At 37.8% G+C, this 20,655-nt stretch overlaps 1 protein-coding gene across 1 annotated transcript in view; it reads left to right on the top strand.

The window, feature by feature from the left end:
* Positions 1 to 20,655, top strand: part of LOC136859080 (uncharacterized) — a 357,013-nt gene that overhangs the window by 129,249 nt on the left and 207,109 nt on the right. The window contains exons 8-9 of the mRNA XM_067138671.2: positions 5,244 to 5,340; positions 13,914 to 14,134. Of these exons, the coding sequence (XP_066994772.2) occupies positions 5,244 to 5,340; positions 13,914 to 14,134 (318 nt within the window). The remainder of the gene's footprint in view (positions 1 to 5,243; positions 5,341 to 13,913; positions 14,135 to 20,655) is intronic.

Below are 20,655 nucleotides of genomic sequence, written 5' to 3'. Positions count from 1 at the left end.
AAACTCACATTGGGTGGAGTGAATAAAAGTGAGTCTAAGTGTATGAGCGTGTGCTTGCTGAGTGTCTCACTGCCGAAGAACTTCCACTCCACATTTGCGGTGAATAAAAATGTAGAGTGCAAGCATAGCGTAAACTCAAGTGTCTGATCAACGTCGTGCACGTACCATACCTATGACATTTTGGTAAATTCTGGATAGTTCAGTGCTCAAGATGGCAGAAGGCAGTGTGGAATTCCAGTCTGCTTTTATCTACATCTTACAGGTACATCCAATTCTGTTTCTGAAGTCTCAGTTACTGGATACGGAGCACAAGGAAACAAGAGCAATAAATGCAGTTCGTTGTGAACTACTTGCAAAATTTAATTTAAATATTTCAGTCCAGCAACTTTTGCTTAAAAAATATATATATATATATAATTGCACAACATGAAAACACGACTGAAATTTAAAGTAGATTTAAATCATACTGGAAACAAACCCATATAGTTAAAATAATTTGAGAAATGACTGATGAATAGAGGTACATGTTTTTCGCAAAGCGTGAAATTGCAAAATTTTACAAATTTGGCTCAGAACTCAAAACCATTAAGTAAAATCACAACATAACTGACGACATTATGCGGAATCACTCTTTGATCCAAGAAGCATAATGAAAGGTGATTAAGAAAATAAAGCAAATTCCCATTCTGCAAGAACCTTCAGTATCAGAATATCTTCAACCATACACAGTGTTTAGAGAACTAGTTGGGTGTTCGTGTAGAGCAGGTAAAAATATTGATGTGATAGCCATTCTTCTTTCCTTGAAGTCAGAATAAATGGGCATTTTGTGGAAGCTACAGTGAAGGCTTTATGGATCTCCGTCAGTAATGTGAGGGGTCATTTGCAGCGTAATGTACTATGCCGCCTGACAAGAGAACGTCCTATCACTTTCTTTTTCAGATTGATGTGTATATTATGTACGTAGACTAGGCCCTACGTCTTGTTAAAGTGAGAACTTTTTTCCAAACGTTCTTGCTTTGATACAGGCAATATGTGTTTTCAACACAAGTATAAATCTCATGTTTCTTGTACATATGTCAAAATAAAATATGTTTTATTGAAAATAACTACCATTCAGTTTAAGTTTTATTACTGAAATGTGAAAAAAAGTATAAGCAAAATTATTGACGAAATTAAATGAAAATAGTGAAGAAAGATGCCAAAACAACTTTTCTAAATGACAAAATTAGGCAAAAAGAAATCACCACTAACAGGTGCCTCTACTGACGAATCTAATCCAGGGGGTGATAATCCACCATCTGCCACCTGAAAGGCAGGAAATCATAGCTTGAAAATTGACATAAATAAACTGAGAAAAATGGTATTATGTAAATAATGAATGTTCATTTTGAAGAAAATGGTATATTAACAGTTGAATGTATTTTCTAAGGAGCAAGATATGCAGGAGTTGCCATCCCTTCGACTTTCAACAGGCACGTCATAACTCTGCAAATATAAAAGTTTTCCCAAATCCGGGAGTTGTGGACAGAGCCAAGCCATGATACATCTACACTGGTGAACTCGTCCTTTCTATTACAAGTGGCCTGTACTTTAATGTTAGAGACGTCTTTTCTGTAAGTGCACTCATCCTAATGTATGTGTGGCTTCTTATTGGTTCATGAACACATTCCACAGCTCCGATAGCATAAGGGAAGGTAAAACATTCTTGCCACTTAACCTGTGCTTCCTGCATCTGAGCAACATTTTTGTTGGAAAATTTATCCAATAATCTTTCATTTCTATTGATGTCAAAATGTACGAAATTTTTTGACACTGTTCTCCGACTTTCATTGATGACTTTACAAACTCCACTCTGAAACCCAGGGTCACCAACATAACGCAAGAAGATTCTAATTTTTTCTTCATTTGTTACTGCACCCCCTCTTGTTTCTTCGGAGTGCCCAAGGAAATGTCCCGCTAACCATTCAATATGTTCCTTACTGGACTTATATAATACTTCGTAATCAAGTTGAGATGATTCTCTGCAAAGTTTATATAATTTTATTTTCTTATTAACCACCGTCATAAACTTTGTCATGTTATTTAACTTGACTCTATCACTTGGAGTCGCCTACTGAATTAACTCAAAGAAACTCGAGCAAGCGCTTCCTGGAATGAGTTACCTGCTTTATCTTTTTTCACCAGAAATCTGGAGCGCCTACTCTGCTACTCGAGGGACTGAAGTGTATGCTCAAGGGCACTGATCTGCTGTGTGACTGCTACCGACTGGCAGGTTTTATTCACCTCATTGCGAGTTTCTGCTCTGTATTCGCTAGTAAAGAGAGTTTGCTCATTTTTATACAGACCACCCATTTAGCTTTCAGCATCTCTATGGACCAGATAGCCAAACCATTTGAGTTACGATCAAAGCTTTCTTTCTTTCTTTCTTTCTTTCTTTCTTTCTTTCTTTCTTTTTTTTCTTTTTTAGCTTTCGAATGATATACTTTGATTTCTATTTCGATAGTGTTTTGTCACTGAAATTCGAGTGACATTTCAAGGAATGTTTATCTCTGCCACCAGGGGTAATTGCTGTTTTTGTCTGCTATTTTGTGACTACTGTGCACACTTCTTGCACTATACCTTTATTTCCTCTCGGAAAGAACCGTATGGCTGCTTACTGTCAGGCTATTCCCTCACTCCTGCAACGTAGTTTAAGATGGCGACAGAATTATCTCTTCATAAAGGATTGACTACAGGCTGGCTCTAATATTTATTTGAACTCCACTTGAAGCAGTCAGTAGCGTTTCTCTTTGTTTTTGTTCTGAGAACTGAACTCATTTCTCGCTGCCCGCCGCGGCAAATAGCATATAAACTTGGCACCCCGCTTAGACCCTCTCCTCCTTTAATCTCACATCGTTGTAACACCAGTAACACAAGTATCAGTCATTTCAACGCTACCATAGCATTTATTTAACACTATTACAATTGAAAATAAGTGAAATTACAACGTTTTCTCTCCAACTCAACTTTACGTTAACCAATTTAACATTAATAAAGTGGTAAGTGAAGTTACACACATCGGTTTTTCTTTGAACTTTCCTTCCCTTCAAATTCATTCCTTAATACGTAAGTCTCCTATTGTTACAGACTTTAAACCAAATTTCCCTTTCGACTCTATACAAGAAGTTACAGTCGCTCCTTCCAGCTAATATTTAACACAGCTGCTTACCATTGGGCACTCTTCTTCACTCGTGCTTTAAGAAGATTACAGATTTATCTCTTCACACGAGATTTACAACAATCTAACCACTTTATATATTATTATAAACCCCACTTGAAGTATTCAGAAATACTCTTCTTCATCATGTCTCTAAGATCAAACTGTTTAAAATGTATTTAAACTCCACTTGGAGTAATCAGCAACATTCTTCATCATTATTCTGATGTTTAAACTGTTTAGGATCCAAACTTTTCTCTAACGCCCTCAACCAACTCAGGGCGCGGTTTTACAAGATTCAACGTAGCAATTTGCGTTCTTATAAAACTACCAATATGCAACTTGTTACCAAACATTTTTAGACAAGGACATTTAAAAAAAAGTGTATAAATTACGACTATTTGTTTGTAAAACTTTTTTAAGAATATCTTAACTAGTGTCAACCATCTCGCTCACCTTTTGAAGCATATTTCCTACATCATCCTCACATTCATTTGTAATTTTTTTTTTTTAAATCAACCACAATTAAGAACAATCAGGATCAGATTTATCATCTTTCAGATTGAGATTAAGGCTGAAGATGCCCTTAAATAAAGGGCAAAACATGTCCCTATAATTTTATTCACAGATTTTAATTCTTAATTAAAACCACTTTTATGTATTGAATAGGTGGATTAAATAAACATTAATATTTCTTTGACTTTAAGGTGGGGGATTTCAGGTCGGATCTACTGATTGCTAAGTTCATAATCATTGTTCTTCATCTTCTTTTTGAATTATAGTTTTTGGATGGATTTGGAATTATTTTATCTTTCAATATTGTGAGTTGGGATCCACTGGTTATTTTGAATTCATTCATTCACTCATCATCATGTTTTGACTTCTGCTCAGTGGATGAATTTTGAAGTTTTGTCATTACATTTCTTCTAATCTTTTACCATTAGGAGCTGATAACCTAGATGTTAGGCCCCTTTAAACAATCATCATGGTTTTGTTTTGCACCTCAGATAAATCATCTCCTTTTTCCGTTGACACCAAGAGTATTATGTGAAGATAGCCTGTCACACACTTGTGTCTTCCACAGCAACTCGCGACATGTGAGGGACTTCGTGGGCTATGTTCTGCTGACATGAAATGGAAAAGTGGTCATTATTATATGAAAAATGAAAATCCACAGCCTGTTTCCAGTCATTCAAAGGGGTCAGGGATGGAATGGAGCATCCATCTAGCCTCAAGGATAGAAGTTATGTCGGCTGCCGAACCTGTCACACTCCTGTGGGGCAATGATTAATGACTGACAGATGAAATCAAATGATATTAGTGTTGTTGGAATGAAAGGTGACAGGGAAAACCGGAGTAGCCGGAGAAAACCTATCCTGCTTCCACTTTGTCCAGCACAAATCTCACATGGAGTGACTGGGATTTGAACCACAGAATTAAGTGGTGAGAGGGTGGCGCACTGCCGCCTGAGCCATGGAGGCTCAATGATATGACTTAACTCTATTTATCTACCTTGAATAAGTCTGGTTGTCTTTCTCAAAATGCCGTAAAATGGCTAAAATAGCATAATAACCAAATTTATATTTATGCAGGTTTTTAAAAATGAATTGATAACCTCGTCATCAGATGCTTGATCTAGAATAGTTTTAAGGTTCCATTTCATGCATCAAAACTGCCATCTCCCTTATGTTAAGAAATTATCCAGGGCTGTAAAGACTGTAAAAGATGAAATCAGTTGTGATTTCTGAAATCTGTGTAAAAACTAAGAACCTATCACTTAATATTTGCATGATGATTTAATCCGATTTTGTACTCCAACTGAATGAATTTTCTATTTCTTACAGAGTTATCTACAATTGTAGTTTACCATTATATATTATATTATATTATATTATATTATATTATATTATATTATATTATATTATATTATATTATATTATATTATATTATATTATATTATATTATATTATATTATATTATATTATATTATATTATATTATATTAACTTTTGTCAGATACGCTGATGATTGCTTAAAATTTGTTTCAGAACTTTCAAACAAAATGAAGTTTCTTCACAGAGAACTAAGTGGCACTGTGTATGGTGATAGACCTTATCTTCCAGCTCTGAGATGGAGTATAAAATTGTAAGTTTCTAGTGTTACCATATCAAACTCTTGGTAACCTTGTTTTAAGAATGGCAGTTAATTTTTGCTGTTCCAACAAATGTGCTTTCTTGACTTACAACAATTTTGCAGACACCAGGTAATTGAGAAGAATGGCTGTAATAGGTATATCCTACATCTTTGCATCTCTCATTCTAGCATTTCCAAAATGTTGCTCAGCTGATAGAAAATTTTACAAGTACATAAACTCAATTTTTTTTGCTGATCCAAGTATTGCATGAATGTTTAGCAGTTTAGAAAAGCGATTGTATGTAACTTCATATATCATATTGGAAAAAAAAAAAAGACTGTGAGTATGCAATTGAGACTTCCTAAATTATTGCATGGCTAAATTTGGTAAAATTATGGCATAGCTGAAGATTTAATTTTTCTGTGTATTAAAGATTTATTTTTTTTGTTTTGCTTTGCTTTAATTTGTTTGTGAAAGCACATGCAATGTTCTCCCTAGAACCTTTCTAATCGGCTGTTTCTACAGACCGCACAGCTAACGTAACCTAGATATGTGCTAGTTACATAATATGAACACATATTTGAGTCGTTGGTTGTTTGGAATTAAAATATAAATACTGTGATGCTGTTTATTTAAATGATAAATATTCATTATTGTCAGCATAACTACATTGGAGTTTGTTTTACTTGACTATCACTTAGCGGCTCTTGAATCAGCGTGGAATCGCATGTGAGCACTCGGCTCGATTCCGTATGAATTCACAAACCTGCACGGCACTCCACATCAATGGAGTGACAAGCCCGATGATACACTATTATAAATGAGCAGTAGAACACTAGAAGTTCAAAATTCTCTCTTAATACTTGAATTAATAATGATTATAACAAATTCCATGCAATAAAAATGGAAGAAACACACCGTGTAATATTATGAGAATGAGATAGTGATTGCGATATATTAGTAGCATTCTAAAACACAAAATTCTAACTACATTCTCTCAATATAGAAATACATTTATGAAACAATTGGAGAGGATTGCCTGTTGCAGCAGCATTATTAAGTCATTCATCCCAGTATGATGCTTGGTACCAGCATCCTCCCACTCAACTTGGTGAAGTTATTAGTAGTGTTATACTACTAATAATAATGTTGTCTTTACGTCCTACTAATTACTTTGGACGGTTTTACGAGACATCTAGGTGATGGAATTGTGTCCCGCAGGAGTTCTTTTACGTGCTAGTAAATCTACCGAGGTTGATGTATTTGAGCACCTTCAAATACTACCAGACTGAGTCAGGATTGAACCTGCCAAGTTGGGGTCAGAAGACCAGCTCCTCAACCATCTGAACCACTCAGCTGGGCAACAATATCACTAGCAGCTACATAGATATTACTGACATCTGGTCCTTCAGTATTTAATTTCATGAAGTGGTAAGGCGATTACCACACTAATGTTTAATGAGATTATTGTAAATTAAGATATAACCGAGTTTGGGGTTGTGTTCATTATTTTATTCTTGATTTGAAATATATGTACTTCACATATATTGAACCATATCATTGTCTTGGAGTCAATAAGCGCTATTTTAAACACACTTCCTTCGTTATATCACAATTTCATTCCCGCTAGTTTCGTTGTTACAATTAACTTTACGAATGGTCAGAGATACCAACAGTATTCCCATGGACTCGATTCCGGAGCAGTGTCCATTTCCAGGCATAGGACTCGACTTGAGACTTTCTCGACTCTCTATCGCTAGCTCATCACAATGTTTTAATAAATATTTGGTATTACCAAATACTTTAATGCACTATTTGGTATTAGGTATTTGCTCCGGCAGCCATTTTGACGGAAAATATCGATCTACAATTGAATATGAAACGCAGGAATCAATAGAGTATGTATTAGTGTTCAGTGTCACCAACTTTCTTGTTTTTAAAGCAAATCTGTTTGTTCGGTGTTCTTTTAGTTTCTTTAACATTTACTACTGCTAACAATGGACTTCAGTTGACTTATAGTTCTGATTTAATCACATTTTAACTATTGTTAATGTAAGGGTTTTCCACTTGTGCTTTACTTTCTAATTCATCACGAATATTGGTATTATTTTCAATTTCTGGCAGGAATGATCTAAATTGAACTGCCTGGTTCATTTCTTTGTTTTCTTGATGCCAAATTTTATGTTCTCAAAATGAGCAGGAAATCTGGTCAAACATCTACTCTTCTAAGTTTCTTTAAGAAAGAACCTAGTAAAAGTAATCATTCAAAACCAGATGAGATTTTCGAAAAAGACATTGCTGAGGCCAGCTCATCTGGTGAAGTGGAAAGTATTCAAAATGAAAACCACAAGTGAAACACTCTTCTAAACACCGCTTATCGAGCATCAGCAATGACTGGTTACATCAGTTTATGTGGTTAGTCGTGAAAGAAAATCGTATGTTATGTTCCACATGTTTGAAATGTTCATTGAAGAAAACGACAAAGAAGGAAGTGACTTGGGTGACTATACCGTGTGCAAGACTTTGAAAGGAGAGTTTAGTTGACCATGAACAAAGCAATTCTGGTTCAAACGTAAGTGAAAGACGTGCATTCAAAGAAACTGAATTTGTGCAAGTAAAAAAATCAGTTTCTATTTTAAACAGTTTACAGAGATGCTTTTCTCAGAGCCCTAAGATCAATGTATTGGTTGGAAAAAAATGAACTACCGCACACTACATTATACAGAAAATTGCTCAAACACTGCGAGGCTATGGGTTGTACATACTTAACCCTCTTAGAGCCAGGAGCTGATTTGATTGACCGTTCACCATTAGCCGGAAGAAGCCAGCGCTCCGCCTCCACTCTACTACTCTAAAGTATCAGGTCATTTTTACTGAAAATATGTGCATTTAAAAATTTGTGTATATCTATTGATGTATGGAAAATAACGGCGGCAAGAAACTTTCCACGTGTCGACTACATAGAATAAACAACTGATATAAAGAATTAAAAATGGTTTAATGTTGATATTGTAGTTGTCAGTAATGTTCATTTTCAGGAAAAGGAAAACTTTTTTCACTTTCTGTCTCAATATCTTCCCCTCCCCTGCCCTCCCCCCCCCCCGCACGACACTTAACGCCTTTGAAAAGGCCTTGGCCTGCTCAGCCCGAAGACCTGCAGATTACGAGGGGTCGTGTGGTCAGCACAACGCATCCTCTCGGCCATTATTCTGGACTTTCGAGACTGGGGCCGCCATCTCACCGTCAGATAGCTCCTCAATTCTAATCACATCGGCTGAGTAGACCTCAAACCAGCCCTCAGGTCGAGAGAAAAATTCCTGGCCTGGCCGGGAATCGAGTGTTCAGTCCTCAGCCCTAAGGCTAGTTGGATCCTCAACAGGTCTGCCATCAGCTGTCATAGATGGCCTAGGTATCACTGAAGTGATGTACTAGGGAAATGAAGAGTGAGGTAGTTTCCCTTTGCTTTCCTCAACCTTACAACATAAGAAACTCGCATTGATGGTAATAATAATAACATTTTAAAGAAAATTGATTCTAAATATTGGGTTATTTGCCTTTCTTAACCAAAATTTGGTTTAGTTTTATTGACTTCCACTTCAATCTGAATTTCACCCTCAATAAATTTACAATCAGTTCACAGAAGTTTGTAGACAATTCTGTATTATCCAAGGATCTTTTAATATGCTCATACCGGGTGAGTTGGCCATGCGGTAAGGGGCTCGCAGCTGTGAGCTTGCATCCGGGAGATAGTGGGTTCGAGCCCCACTTTCAGCAGCCCTGAAGATGGTTTTCTGTGGTTTCCTTAATTAAGGCCATGGCCACTTCCTTCCCACTGGTTTTCTGTGGTTTCCTTAATTAAGGCCATGACCACTTCCTTCCCACTCCTAGGCCTTTCCTATCTCATCGTTGCTATAAGACCTGTCTGTGTCAGTGCGACGTAAAACCAATAGCAAAAGAAAAAACAAGAAAATGCTCATACCCAGTGGAATGAATAGCTTTGTTTATAGTTAAGAAAACATCACAGTAGTCTGATTTACCATACTTAGAAGCCCTGGGACATCCATTGACTAATCTGTTGTTAATGTTAGTACCAGGGGAAGAATATATATATTTTTCAAAAGTCATCAGTTTACAAACCGTAAATAACCACAAGGATCCTGAATTTTTACAATTTAGATGTTCATAACCAAAAATATTAAAATGATTATAAAGAAAGGAAACACTAAACAATTTATCATTAATAATAGTATAAGTGATGATTTAAAAATGTCACAGAATCTTTTAAAATCTCCACTATAATATTTTCCAAAGTTGTGCGCTGGATATCAAGCTTTTTCAAGATTTCCCACATATGCTTAGATATACTGCCTCTGCTTCCAAATAGCAGACCCATCACGGACCAGTTTTCTGGGTGAATGTTATGTCTCTCGCTCAGATATGGGATGCACGGTTCATAAATGCTCTTTTTTTTCCTGGTCAACTTCCTTGGCCTGAGATAAGTCTCTTTTGAACTGGATAGTTGGATCAAGAATAACAGTTGTTCGAGTCTGCTGGTGGATGGCAACAATATCTGCTCTTCTGTTGTTCCCTGTGGAAGAGATGGAATGTACTTCTTCATAAATTCTTCATTTTAAGTGCAGAGGCTAAGATTGCTTTCACTCTGTGATGGTAGGTATTCCTTAGAAATTCTCCTTTGCGGCAGTATCCTAATACATGACCAAAAGTTTAATTCTTGCCACAGTCTGGATCGCGGCAGTGGATTGTGCCAGGACATCTACCAGGAACTGCTCGAACCGCCGAGATGTTGCACGACATCCTGAGCATGTGATATAGATGTTGATTCCCATAGGACCGGGCGAGTTGGTCGTGCGCGTAGAGGCGCGCGGCTGTGAGCTTGCATCCGGGAGATAGTAGGTTCGAATCCCACTATCGGCAGCCCTGAAAATGGTTTTCCGTGGTTTCCCATTTTCACACCAGGCAAATGCTGGGGCTGTGCCTTAATTAAGGCCACGGCCGCTTCCTTCCAACTCCTAGGCCTTTCCTATCCCATCGTCGCCATAAGATCTATCTGTGTCGGTGCGACGTAAAGCCCCTAGCAAAAAAAAAAAAAAAAAAAAAAAAAAAAAAAAAGATTCCCATAGGGAATCTGAAATATTTTGTCCTGAATGAGCAAATTTATAATACCAATATAAATGGTCCGTTATTGGACATTATAAATTTTCCAGCTAGCTCATTCTTGGTTGCCAGTGTTTCGCCCTCATGTGCTAGGGTGGGCTCATCAGTTGGTACCTAGCACACCTACCAATACGCTGGCTAGTGCATACCGTGGAGGCCACTGCGTAGGCTAACTGGAGCCACCGGCAGTGCCAATGCACTAAGAGACTTTGTCTCATCACTAAAAATTGATGCCTGCTTGGCCATCAGATGATATAGATGTTGATTCCCATAGGGAATCTGAAATATTTGTCGTGAATGAGCAAATTTATAATACCAATATAAATGGTCCGTTATTGGACATTATAAATTTATAATCAACATCTATATCATCTATATCATCTGATGGCCAAGCAGGCATCAATTTTTAGTGATGAGACAGAGTTTCTTAGTGCATTGGCACTGCCGGTGGCTCCAGTTAGCCTACGCAGTGGCCTCCACGGTATGCACTAGCCAGCGTATTGGTAGGTGTGCTAGGTACCAACTGATGAGCCCACCCTAGCACACGAGGGCGAAATGCTGGCAACCAAGAATGAGCTAGCTGGAAAATTTATAATGTCCAATAACGGACCATTTATATTGGTATTATCCTGAGCATGTTCGCCCTTTCGGAGTTTGATAGTCCTTTCCATTTATTTATCCAGAAGTTTGCTTTAGGGTGATTGGCATAAACATCAACACCTTTTCCTCTTAAAGAGTGTAATATCCAAGTACGGAAGTTTTGCTCTCATAGTAGTTTCTGAATTTGCTGACCAGTTAATGGATTATTAGTATAATCAATATCTAATTCCTTCAACACCGATTTCTTTCCTGCCCGTAAGTCTCTGATAGTGTGAAGGTGATAGTCTCTAACATAAAGAAGATAGCTGCAGATATTAAGTTTTGTATAGGAGCTTCCCACTTGGCTTGCGTAAGATCTAAGAAAGGGACAAAATGGAGCTGAGTTTTTGGTTCAGTACTCCTTCAGCTATTCTTCTTTTATTTGTTATTTATTTACCGGGCGAGTTGGCCATGCGCGTAGAGGCGCGTGGCTGTGAGCTTGCATCCAGGAGATAGTAGGTTCGAATCCCACTATTGGCAGCCCTGAAGATGGTTTTCCGTGGTTTCCCATTTTCACACCAGGCAACTGCTGGGGCTGTACCTTAATTAAGGCCACGGCCGCTTCCTTCCAACTCCTAGGCCTTTCCTATCCCATCGTCGCCATAAGACCTATCTGTGTCGGTGCGATGTAAAGCCGCTAGCAAAAAAATTCTTCTTTTAATGGAGAAGATGGTGATAGTTCTCCGATTCTTCAAATATACTGAATCATCTCCTTTGTGAATAAGAGTTGTCCTCGCATGCTTCACTTGTTTAGGAGCTACACGAAATATGAGCAATGCATTTCTCAAGAAAGCTAACATATTGCCGTTTTCAAATCCTGCAAAATTCTATTCTATCTGGTCCAGGAACAGTATTGGGTTTTATTTTACACATTGCTAAGTTCACATCTTTTTCTGACAGTTCTGTTTTCTCAGGTAAGTCACTGTCTCTTCTGATGGGGATTAAAGAGGTGTTGTTTTATTTTGGGAACCCACACTCCTCAACTTCACCAATAGGTAGTGTGTAAGAAGATTTTGATCCTCTATTCATGATGTGCCTCATCCCTCTTTTCCTGCGGGTGTAAAAATGACTCTGTTATGCCATTTGATATTAATATTTTTCTCTTCATTGTTGCCTTTCTCTTTTGGAATGTAAACAATATGGGTGTCATGATGATCACTGCTATACTTAATTGTCATAATAAATCCCAGTCACTGAAACTCACAGACAAGCAATCAGAGAGAATGACGAAGTACTGGGCTGACAGGAAACTGAAAAATTATTTGTATAAAGTTGGCTAGAGTGGTTCAGTGAAGGCCATAAAATGTAAATAATAATAATAATAATAATAATAATAATAATAATAATAATAATAATAATAATAATAAAAAAGCCCAGTCACTACAGACATCACTATCAGACACATAAAACACATTAACAAACCGCACAATCAGTCCATCAACCACAAACTGATCACAGTTTGGTGGATTCCAATCAAGATATTGCTCAAGTGAAATCGTGGTCAGATCCACAAGCTCAATACATTATTTCTTTTTAAATCTCCTGTCATTGTAAAGCATAGTTTCGATAAGACCCAGACATTTAGTAAGTAGTGAGCACAAGCTTTGCTAAGACTTCTTCAGTGGAAATTTTCAGGGGCTCTGCTAATTTCTAAATCACTATAATTTGTATGCAGGTGATGTTATACTGTATGGAGCAGTAATGAGTTGCAGAATTGTGAGCAACTGCAGGGAGACTTAAACAATGTTGTGAGATGGAGAGCAGATGATGGTAAATGGGATGAAAAGTCAGGTTGTATGTTTCACCAAGAGGAAAAGTCCTCTCAGTTTAAATCACTGTGTTGATGGAGTGATAGTACCTCATGGGGAACATTGCAAGTACCTAAGTGTTAATATAAGGAATGATCTTCATTGGAGTAATCATATTAACGAGGTTGTTAAGGAAGGTTACAAATCTCTTTACATGGTTATGAGAGTGTTTAGAAGTTGTAGTAAGGATGTAAAGGAGAGGGCATATAAGTCTCTGGTAAGATCCCATTTAGAATATGCTTCTAGTGTATAGGACTACTTGATACAAGGAAAACAGCACGATTTGTTCTGGGTGATTTCCGACAAAGGAATAGTGTTACAAAAATGCTGCAAACTTTGGGATGGGAAGACTTGGGAGTAAGAAGAAAATAGTAAAGATCATAATATGAAGATAAAGTTGGAATTCAAGAGGACAAATTGGAGTACATTCATTTATAGGACAAGGAGTAAAAGGTTGGCATAAATTAACATGGGAGATGTTTGAAAAATATCTGGGTTCTTTGAAAACTTATAAGAAAGAGCTAGGTAAACAATTGATAGGGAATCTGCCACCTGGGCAAGATCTCTAAATGCAGATAGATGATTGATTGATTGATTGATTGATTGATTGATTGATTGATTGATTGATTGATTGATTGATTGATTGATTAATTATATGAATATTTTTTATTAGCTGAAATGTTGTAAATCTGTTCTGAATTTGACAAACCTCTTCCAAAATATTGATTCACCTACAGATACTTTCCATTAAATTTACTAGTGTTTTGACATGACTGTCAATGTGATATACCTAAAATGTAATTTTTGCTCATCCATGTTGGAATGCAAGTGATAATTTAGTTTCAAATTCTATGCCTACATACAGGTTACTCTTACAGATATCTGTTAACACACACTAAGTTGGAAGTAGCTATTTCTTGTTACAGTTGTATTATTGGTGAGAAATGTTTCTTGTGTTGCAGCCACTCGATGACTGACTCAAAATACCTGTTTCCTTTGGCACACACGAGCCATGCTGATTGGATACCAGTACCAGATTTGGAATGTGTACACTATATTCCAGAGACTGAGGAGTCTGTTCCTATAGCTAATATTTGTATGAAAAGTGAAGTTGTAGATCCATATGGAATTGCAGATTTGCAGTGGATAAAGTTTAGAATATTTCAGTCTGAAATAATTGAAGGTATGTCTTGTTGTCAATATATACTCCTCATTGTTTAGCTCTTCTTAAGTACTGTGTTAAAGTCTTTAAAATATCATTCCATTGTGTCACTGGGTTGAGTTTCTCAGGCTATTGAGTACTGCCTTTCTGATTGCAACTTGGTGGGTTTGTTCCCAGCTCAGTTCAGTGATATTGGGAAGGTAAAAAAAAAAAATCTTTCTTGTGTCAGAACTCTTACAGGACAAAATTCTGGCACCTCAGCATCTCTAAAATCTGTCATGATATAAAACCTAGTAGTACCGGGCGAGTTGGCCGTGCGCGTAGAGGCGCACGGCTGTGAGCTTGCATCCGGGAGATAGTAGGTTCGAATCCCACTATCGGCAGCCCTGAAAATGGTTTTCCGTGGTTTCCCACTTTCACACCAGGCAAATGCTGGGGCTGTACCTTAATTAAGGCCACGGCCGCTTCCTTCCAACTCCTAGGCCTTTCCTATCCCCATCGTCGCCATAAGACCTGTCTGTGTCGGTGCGACATAAAACCCCTAGCACAAAAAAATAAACCTAGTAGTAGTAGTAGTATGAATGATAGCATTTAAACACCTTCAAATCCCACTGACCTCACCTGTGATAATAAAAGCTGGAGAATACGGTATATTGAACAGCTAGAATGTAAACTTCCCATTCATTTGAACACAATGGGCCAATTGCAGAAATTGCGTCTAGTTTTAAGCCTCAGACAATATCTACGTACACAATGTCTAAGTCAATCACGATCTTTCGTTGCATAAACAATGTTCAGCTGGTGTTTAGCTATAAACGTCATTTAAAGTTTCAATATTGGTTCAAAAATGGAAATAGAAGTATCTGAAGCATCTTCCATGCAACTCTTTGCTTGTCAAAAGCAATGAAATTTGTTGGTGTGTGCACCAAACATCAGTCAGCTGTAGTCTTCCTACACATTATACAAATATGGCTAAGCATGAGCACAAGTTGCCCACAGATAAGAATATTGCTTTCGGTGGAAATAAAATCTCATAATATTATCAACACTAAAGCGACATGCCACTGTATGAGGAAGTGGAGCTTTGATTATAGTGTTGTTACAGTAAGTGTAATCTAAATAGCTTCTGCAATGGGAAGATGGAACTATAGTACTGTGTAACCGAATGACTCGTGTGGGCCATAAAGTTGTAGCTTGCATTCTAGAGATCATAAGTTCGAAACGCACCATCGGCAGTCCTGAAGATTACTTTCCGTAGTTTTTCCATTTTTACATCAGGTAAATACAGAGGCTGTTGTTATGGCCATGGCTCTTCATCCCCAGTCCTTGCCTTTTCATATCTCAGTTGCTGAAAACTTACCCGAATTAGGGCAGTGATTATCTGTAAAATACCCACACACACACAACCTACTTTTTGATGTCACTATTATGTGTGCTTGTGTGTGTTTATTCTTCAGCCCTAAGGCTGGTTGTATCCTCAACAGCTCCGCCATCAGCTGTCATACATGGCCTAGGCATCACTGAAGAGGAGTGCTAGGGAAATGAGGAGTGAGGTAGTTTCCTGTTGCTTTCCTCACAGAGCTAGAAGTTGCTATTACTGTAGAGATGACATTAAGAGCAAAATAATTTGTAAATCTTCCCCCAATGTCACCCCGCATACTGAATATATGTTCCCTGAGGCGATTGTCAACAACCAGAAATTGTTAATAGTAGTAGAATATAAGCCACCCAAGGTAAGTAATATAGACGCACTTGAAGCGGATCTGCTGAAACTTATACCAGGCTACGAACACATCATAATCCTCGGTGATTTTAACATAAATCTCCTGACCCAGACTAGTGACTCAGACCGAATTCACAGGCTGTTCATGTCAATGGACATGACCATCTTACCGTTCGACGCAACTAACCACGTACATACACGTAACGGCTCAACCCACACCCTAATTGACTACTTAGTGACAAATAATCCCCATAAGGCTGTCAAGCACGGACAAATCTCTGTCCCTGGCATCTCTACACACGATCTTATCTATCTATGCTACTCACTGCGGGTGCTGAAGTGTAAAGCTAAGTATGTAAACTACAGAGACATGAAAAATATAGACTTAACTCTACTACAATGTGATGTATATAATTTACCTTGGGACGACATACGTCAATTGCATGACGTGAATTTGAAAGTACAACGATTTAACTCCTTATTGTTAGGACTCTATGACAAGCATGCTCCCGTTCTGCAGGCAAGGATTACTCGCCCTCCTGTTCCATGGTTAAACACTGAGATAAAAGCAACAATGGCCCGCCGTGATGCTTTGTTTCGCCAGAACAGAGCAACAAAAGAGCAAACGGATTTTGAACAACACTGTCTTGTACGGAACAAAACGAAACAATTAATTAGAAACAGTAAATTTAAATATATCAGAAATCAAACAAAAAATCTCAATACAGTTAATGCGTGGAATCAGTTACGCTTAATAGGAATAAGAAAAATTAAAGAACCTCATATACCAACAATATCGTTGGACATACTTAACTCTCATTTCACTGGTAATCAAATTAAAGAAACTCGACCCCAATCCAGAATCCCGTTACACGAAGATGGCGATTACTTGAATATTAACCTACATTCTCATTGCGAACTGTCAATATAAACGAAGTAAAACGAGTCTTAAATTACATTAAATCTCAAGCGAAAGGAGCAGATCATATTCCAATAGGCTTCATAAAAAATGTCATCGGCGCAGTATTACCGATCATTACTCACATCTTCAATTACTGTGTAAACTCAGGAACTTTTCCAGACATTTGGAAGGATGCTCTAGTGATTCCAGTATTAAAGAACACCACATCAAATTATCCATCAGACTACCGCCCTATATCTATACTCCCTCCGCTTGCGAAAGCCCTTGAACGACTTATTCACGAGCAACTAACTGAATATATCACAAATCATTCACTACTAGACCCGTTACAATCTTGCTTCAGGAAGGGCCACAGTACGACGACAGCACTCCTTCAGGTAACAGATGATATCAGGCTTGCTATGGATAAGCGACAGGTGACGGTACTCACGCTCCTTGACTTTAGCAGTGCATTTGATACAGTCAACATACAACTACTCCTTTCAAAATTGCGCTTCCTTGGCGTTGACCGGAATGCGCTCAATTTCTTTATATCCTACCTCACAAATCGTCGTCAGTGTGTCTCAGTAAATGATGTTACGTCTAAATGGGTTATCAGATTATCTGGCGTGCCTCAAGGATCTGTGCTTGGACCTTTATTATTCAGCCTGCATATCAATGATATTTCATCCCCACTTGTGCACTGTAAATACCACTTGTATGCTGATGACCTACAGGTATATTATCATACCAGTGTAGATAGTATATGCGAAGCGATCCAGCATATGAATACAGACCTACGACGCCTCACAACGTATGCCAGGAACAACGCCTTACTCATCAACCCACTAAAGACCCAAAGCATAATAATTGGACACAAAAAATTACTATGTGCTCTAAATAGTAATCACAATCCTCCTCCAATTACCATTGATGATACCGAAGTGCCATACGTCAATTGCATGACGTGAATTTGAAAGTACAACGATTTAACTCCTTATTGTTAGGACTCTATGACAAACCTCGGGGTCACCTTAAATGAGACTCTGACCTGAAATGAACATATAACCAATGTGTGCAGAAAAGTACACGCATCTATTTATCCTTTGAAGCGTCATAAAAATGTTCTCCCACTGGACCTTAAATTAAAACTCATACAAACACTTCTATTTCCAATCTTTGACTACTGTGACAGTTTATTGACTGATCTAACCTATGAACAAGCAACAAAGCTACAACGTGTACAGAACTCTTGCATTCGATATGCCTTCCAGCTCCGACATGATGCTCATATAACACCATACTACAAAAAGCTGGGATTGCTTCTTTTAAATGACCGTAGAAACATGCACCAAATGACCCTTGTCTATCAGTTGCTTTCTTCAAACAGCCCCACCTACCTGTCGTCCAATTTTAGGCTTCTTTCTTCGTTCCACGAAATTAACACTCGTTCCGGATCACTACTTGAAATAGCACCGCATTGAATGAATACCTACAGCCATTCATTTCTGGTCTCCGCTACGAGGTTATGGAATACGATCCCGGATGATATTAAAAAGTCTTGCTCGTCTAGGACATTTAAAACAGCCTACCGTAAATTCCTCCAGAGTACATACAGTTGACTAGAATGAATGTAAGAGTGAATGACGTGTGAATGAAACCAAAAATGACGTACTAGATTTAAGTTCTTAGGCTATCCCATTTACGTTCTTACTACTCTCATTTAAGGCTATAGACTGTTCATAGAAATAGACTACATAGTAACATTGATTTTAGTACACTCAGATCATAACATACTAGTTAATTTATTTTAGCCTTATATTTGAATAAGTTTTTCTTTAAGCTAGTTGTAGATACATTCTTTAGGTTATAAGTTGATATATTTTTTGTTATTATCCACTTTCTATTTATCTTATAATTTTCATCAGTAGTAACCTTAATTAATTGTATTATTGTAATTCCTTATCTGACATACATATCTCAATAACAGTAATTGATTACAATGATACTTTAGATTAATACTGTAAAAATAAAAAAATTGTATGTGGTTAAGTGTAAGAGAGGGCCAAGAGCCATAACTTCGCCACTTGGCAGTAAATGTAATAAATGAATCTCTTCCAGTTGATGTATGTGACGGCCTTCTGACAATCGGGACAAGTTATTCTGATATGATTGTAATCGAAGTGACCTATAATTCTGGGGAAATTATCCCAAATATAATAAAATGTATAAGTTGCCAAGAATTGGACTTACTTTTCTTACTAGAAGCTTTTATTTTACCACCTAATCAATACACAGTTTTTCATTGATTGGTACTAGTTTCGGCCGATATGACGGCCATTCTCAGCTATTCACAACCAGATACTGTTAGATAAGGACACATTCATATTCCAAATATCTTAATAAAAACAAGTCAAATGGGGTTAAATCCCAAGAAGTTAGGACCATAGATGATAGGAAAAACACATAATATAAGCACATTCATAATGTTCATTACAGTCTGTATTTAATACTTAACACTTGACCAGATAAAATGGAGTTGGATCCCAAAAAGTTAGGGACTATAAATTATCATAAAAAACACATATAACTTATGTAAACAGTTGTTAAAAAAGTTCCTTGTTGTGTGTATCTAAAAACTTAACACTTTCCATTAGACTGTAATTTCAACTGATCAAGTGTTAAGTATTACGAGACGTGTTTTTTAAGTAAGGTCCGTTTGAAAATAAGTACACAACGAAAGGTTATTTCAAAAAAATTAATTTATTTTCAGAAAGTACATACTTCATTCTATTTTTCGACATAGTTGCCAAGTTTGTTCAAACACTTATCATACCTCGTAACCAATTTTAAAATACCCTCTTCATAGAAACTTGCCGCCTGCTCCGATAACCAAGAGTTCACTGCCGTTTTCATGTCGTTGTCGTCATCATTGTAATGGTTGCCACTGAGGTGATGTTTGAGGTGGAGGAACAGATGGTAATCGCTCAGCGCAAGATCAAGACTGTAAGGTGGGTGGTCCAAAATTTCCCAGCCAGAACTGTCCAATAAATCGCGGGTCTGACCTGTAGTGTGAGGTCTTGCATTGTCGTGGAGAAGGACAATTCCCTTTGTCACCATGCCGCATCTTTTGTTTTGAATCGCTCTGCGTAGCTTTCTCAGGGTTTGGCAGTATGCTTCTGCATTAATAGTGGTTCCTCGTTGCATGAAGTCGACCAACAAAACACCATGCCTATCCCAAAACACCGACGCCATGATTTTGCGCTGGGACAGAGTCTGTTTGGCCTTCACCTTTATAGGCGAGTGTATGTGTCTCCATTCCATGTTCTGTTGTTTCGATTCGGGCGTGATATGCGAAACCCATGTTTCGTCTCCAGTTACGATCTGACTCAAGAAGCCGTCACCTTCTTCGTCATAACGCGTCAAGAACTTCATCGCACACTCAAATCTTTGTTTTTTCGGTCCTTTGTTAGGAGTTTCGGGACCAAACGGGAGCACAGTTTCCTAAACTTTAGGTGTTCAGAAACAATGTTGTAAAGCACTGATCTCGACATGTCAGGAAATTCGTTTGAGATACCTGTTATTGTGAAGCGCCCGTTCTCACAAATCTTCGCATCAGCTGAAGCCACCAAATCGTCTGTAATCAAAGAAAGGTGACCGGAGCGGTCCTCATCATGGACGTTGTCACGGCCATCTTTGAATTGTCGTACCCAATTACGCACTTTGCTTTCACTCATAACAGTATCACCATACACTTCGCAAATCTGTCGATGAATTTCTGTAGCAGACAGGTTCCTTGCTGACAAAAACTGTATTACTGACCGAACCTCACACGGGGTGGGCGAGTTGATAGTCTTAAACATTTTGAAAGCACAGAATAGAACCGCACAGGTTAGCTAGAGAGCTGAAACTGAGCAC

This window comes from Anabrus simplex, chromosome 1 (assembly GCF_040414725.1).
Source record: "Anabrus simplex isolate iqAnaSimp1 chromosome 1, ASM4041472v1, whole genome shotgun sequence".
Classification (NCBI taxonomy): Eukaryota; Metazoa; Arthropoda; class Insecta; order Orthoptera; family Tettigoniidae; genus Anabrus; species Anabrus simplex.
The sequence above is the reverse complement of the archived record's forward strand: the minus strand, read 5'-3'. Positions and strand labels throughout refer to the sequence as shown.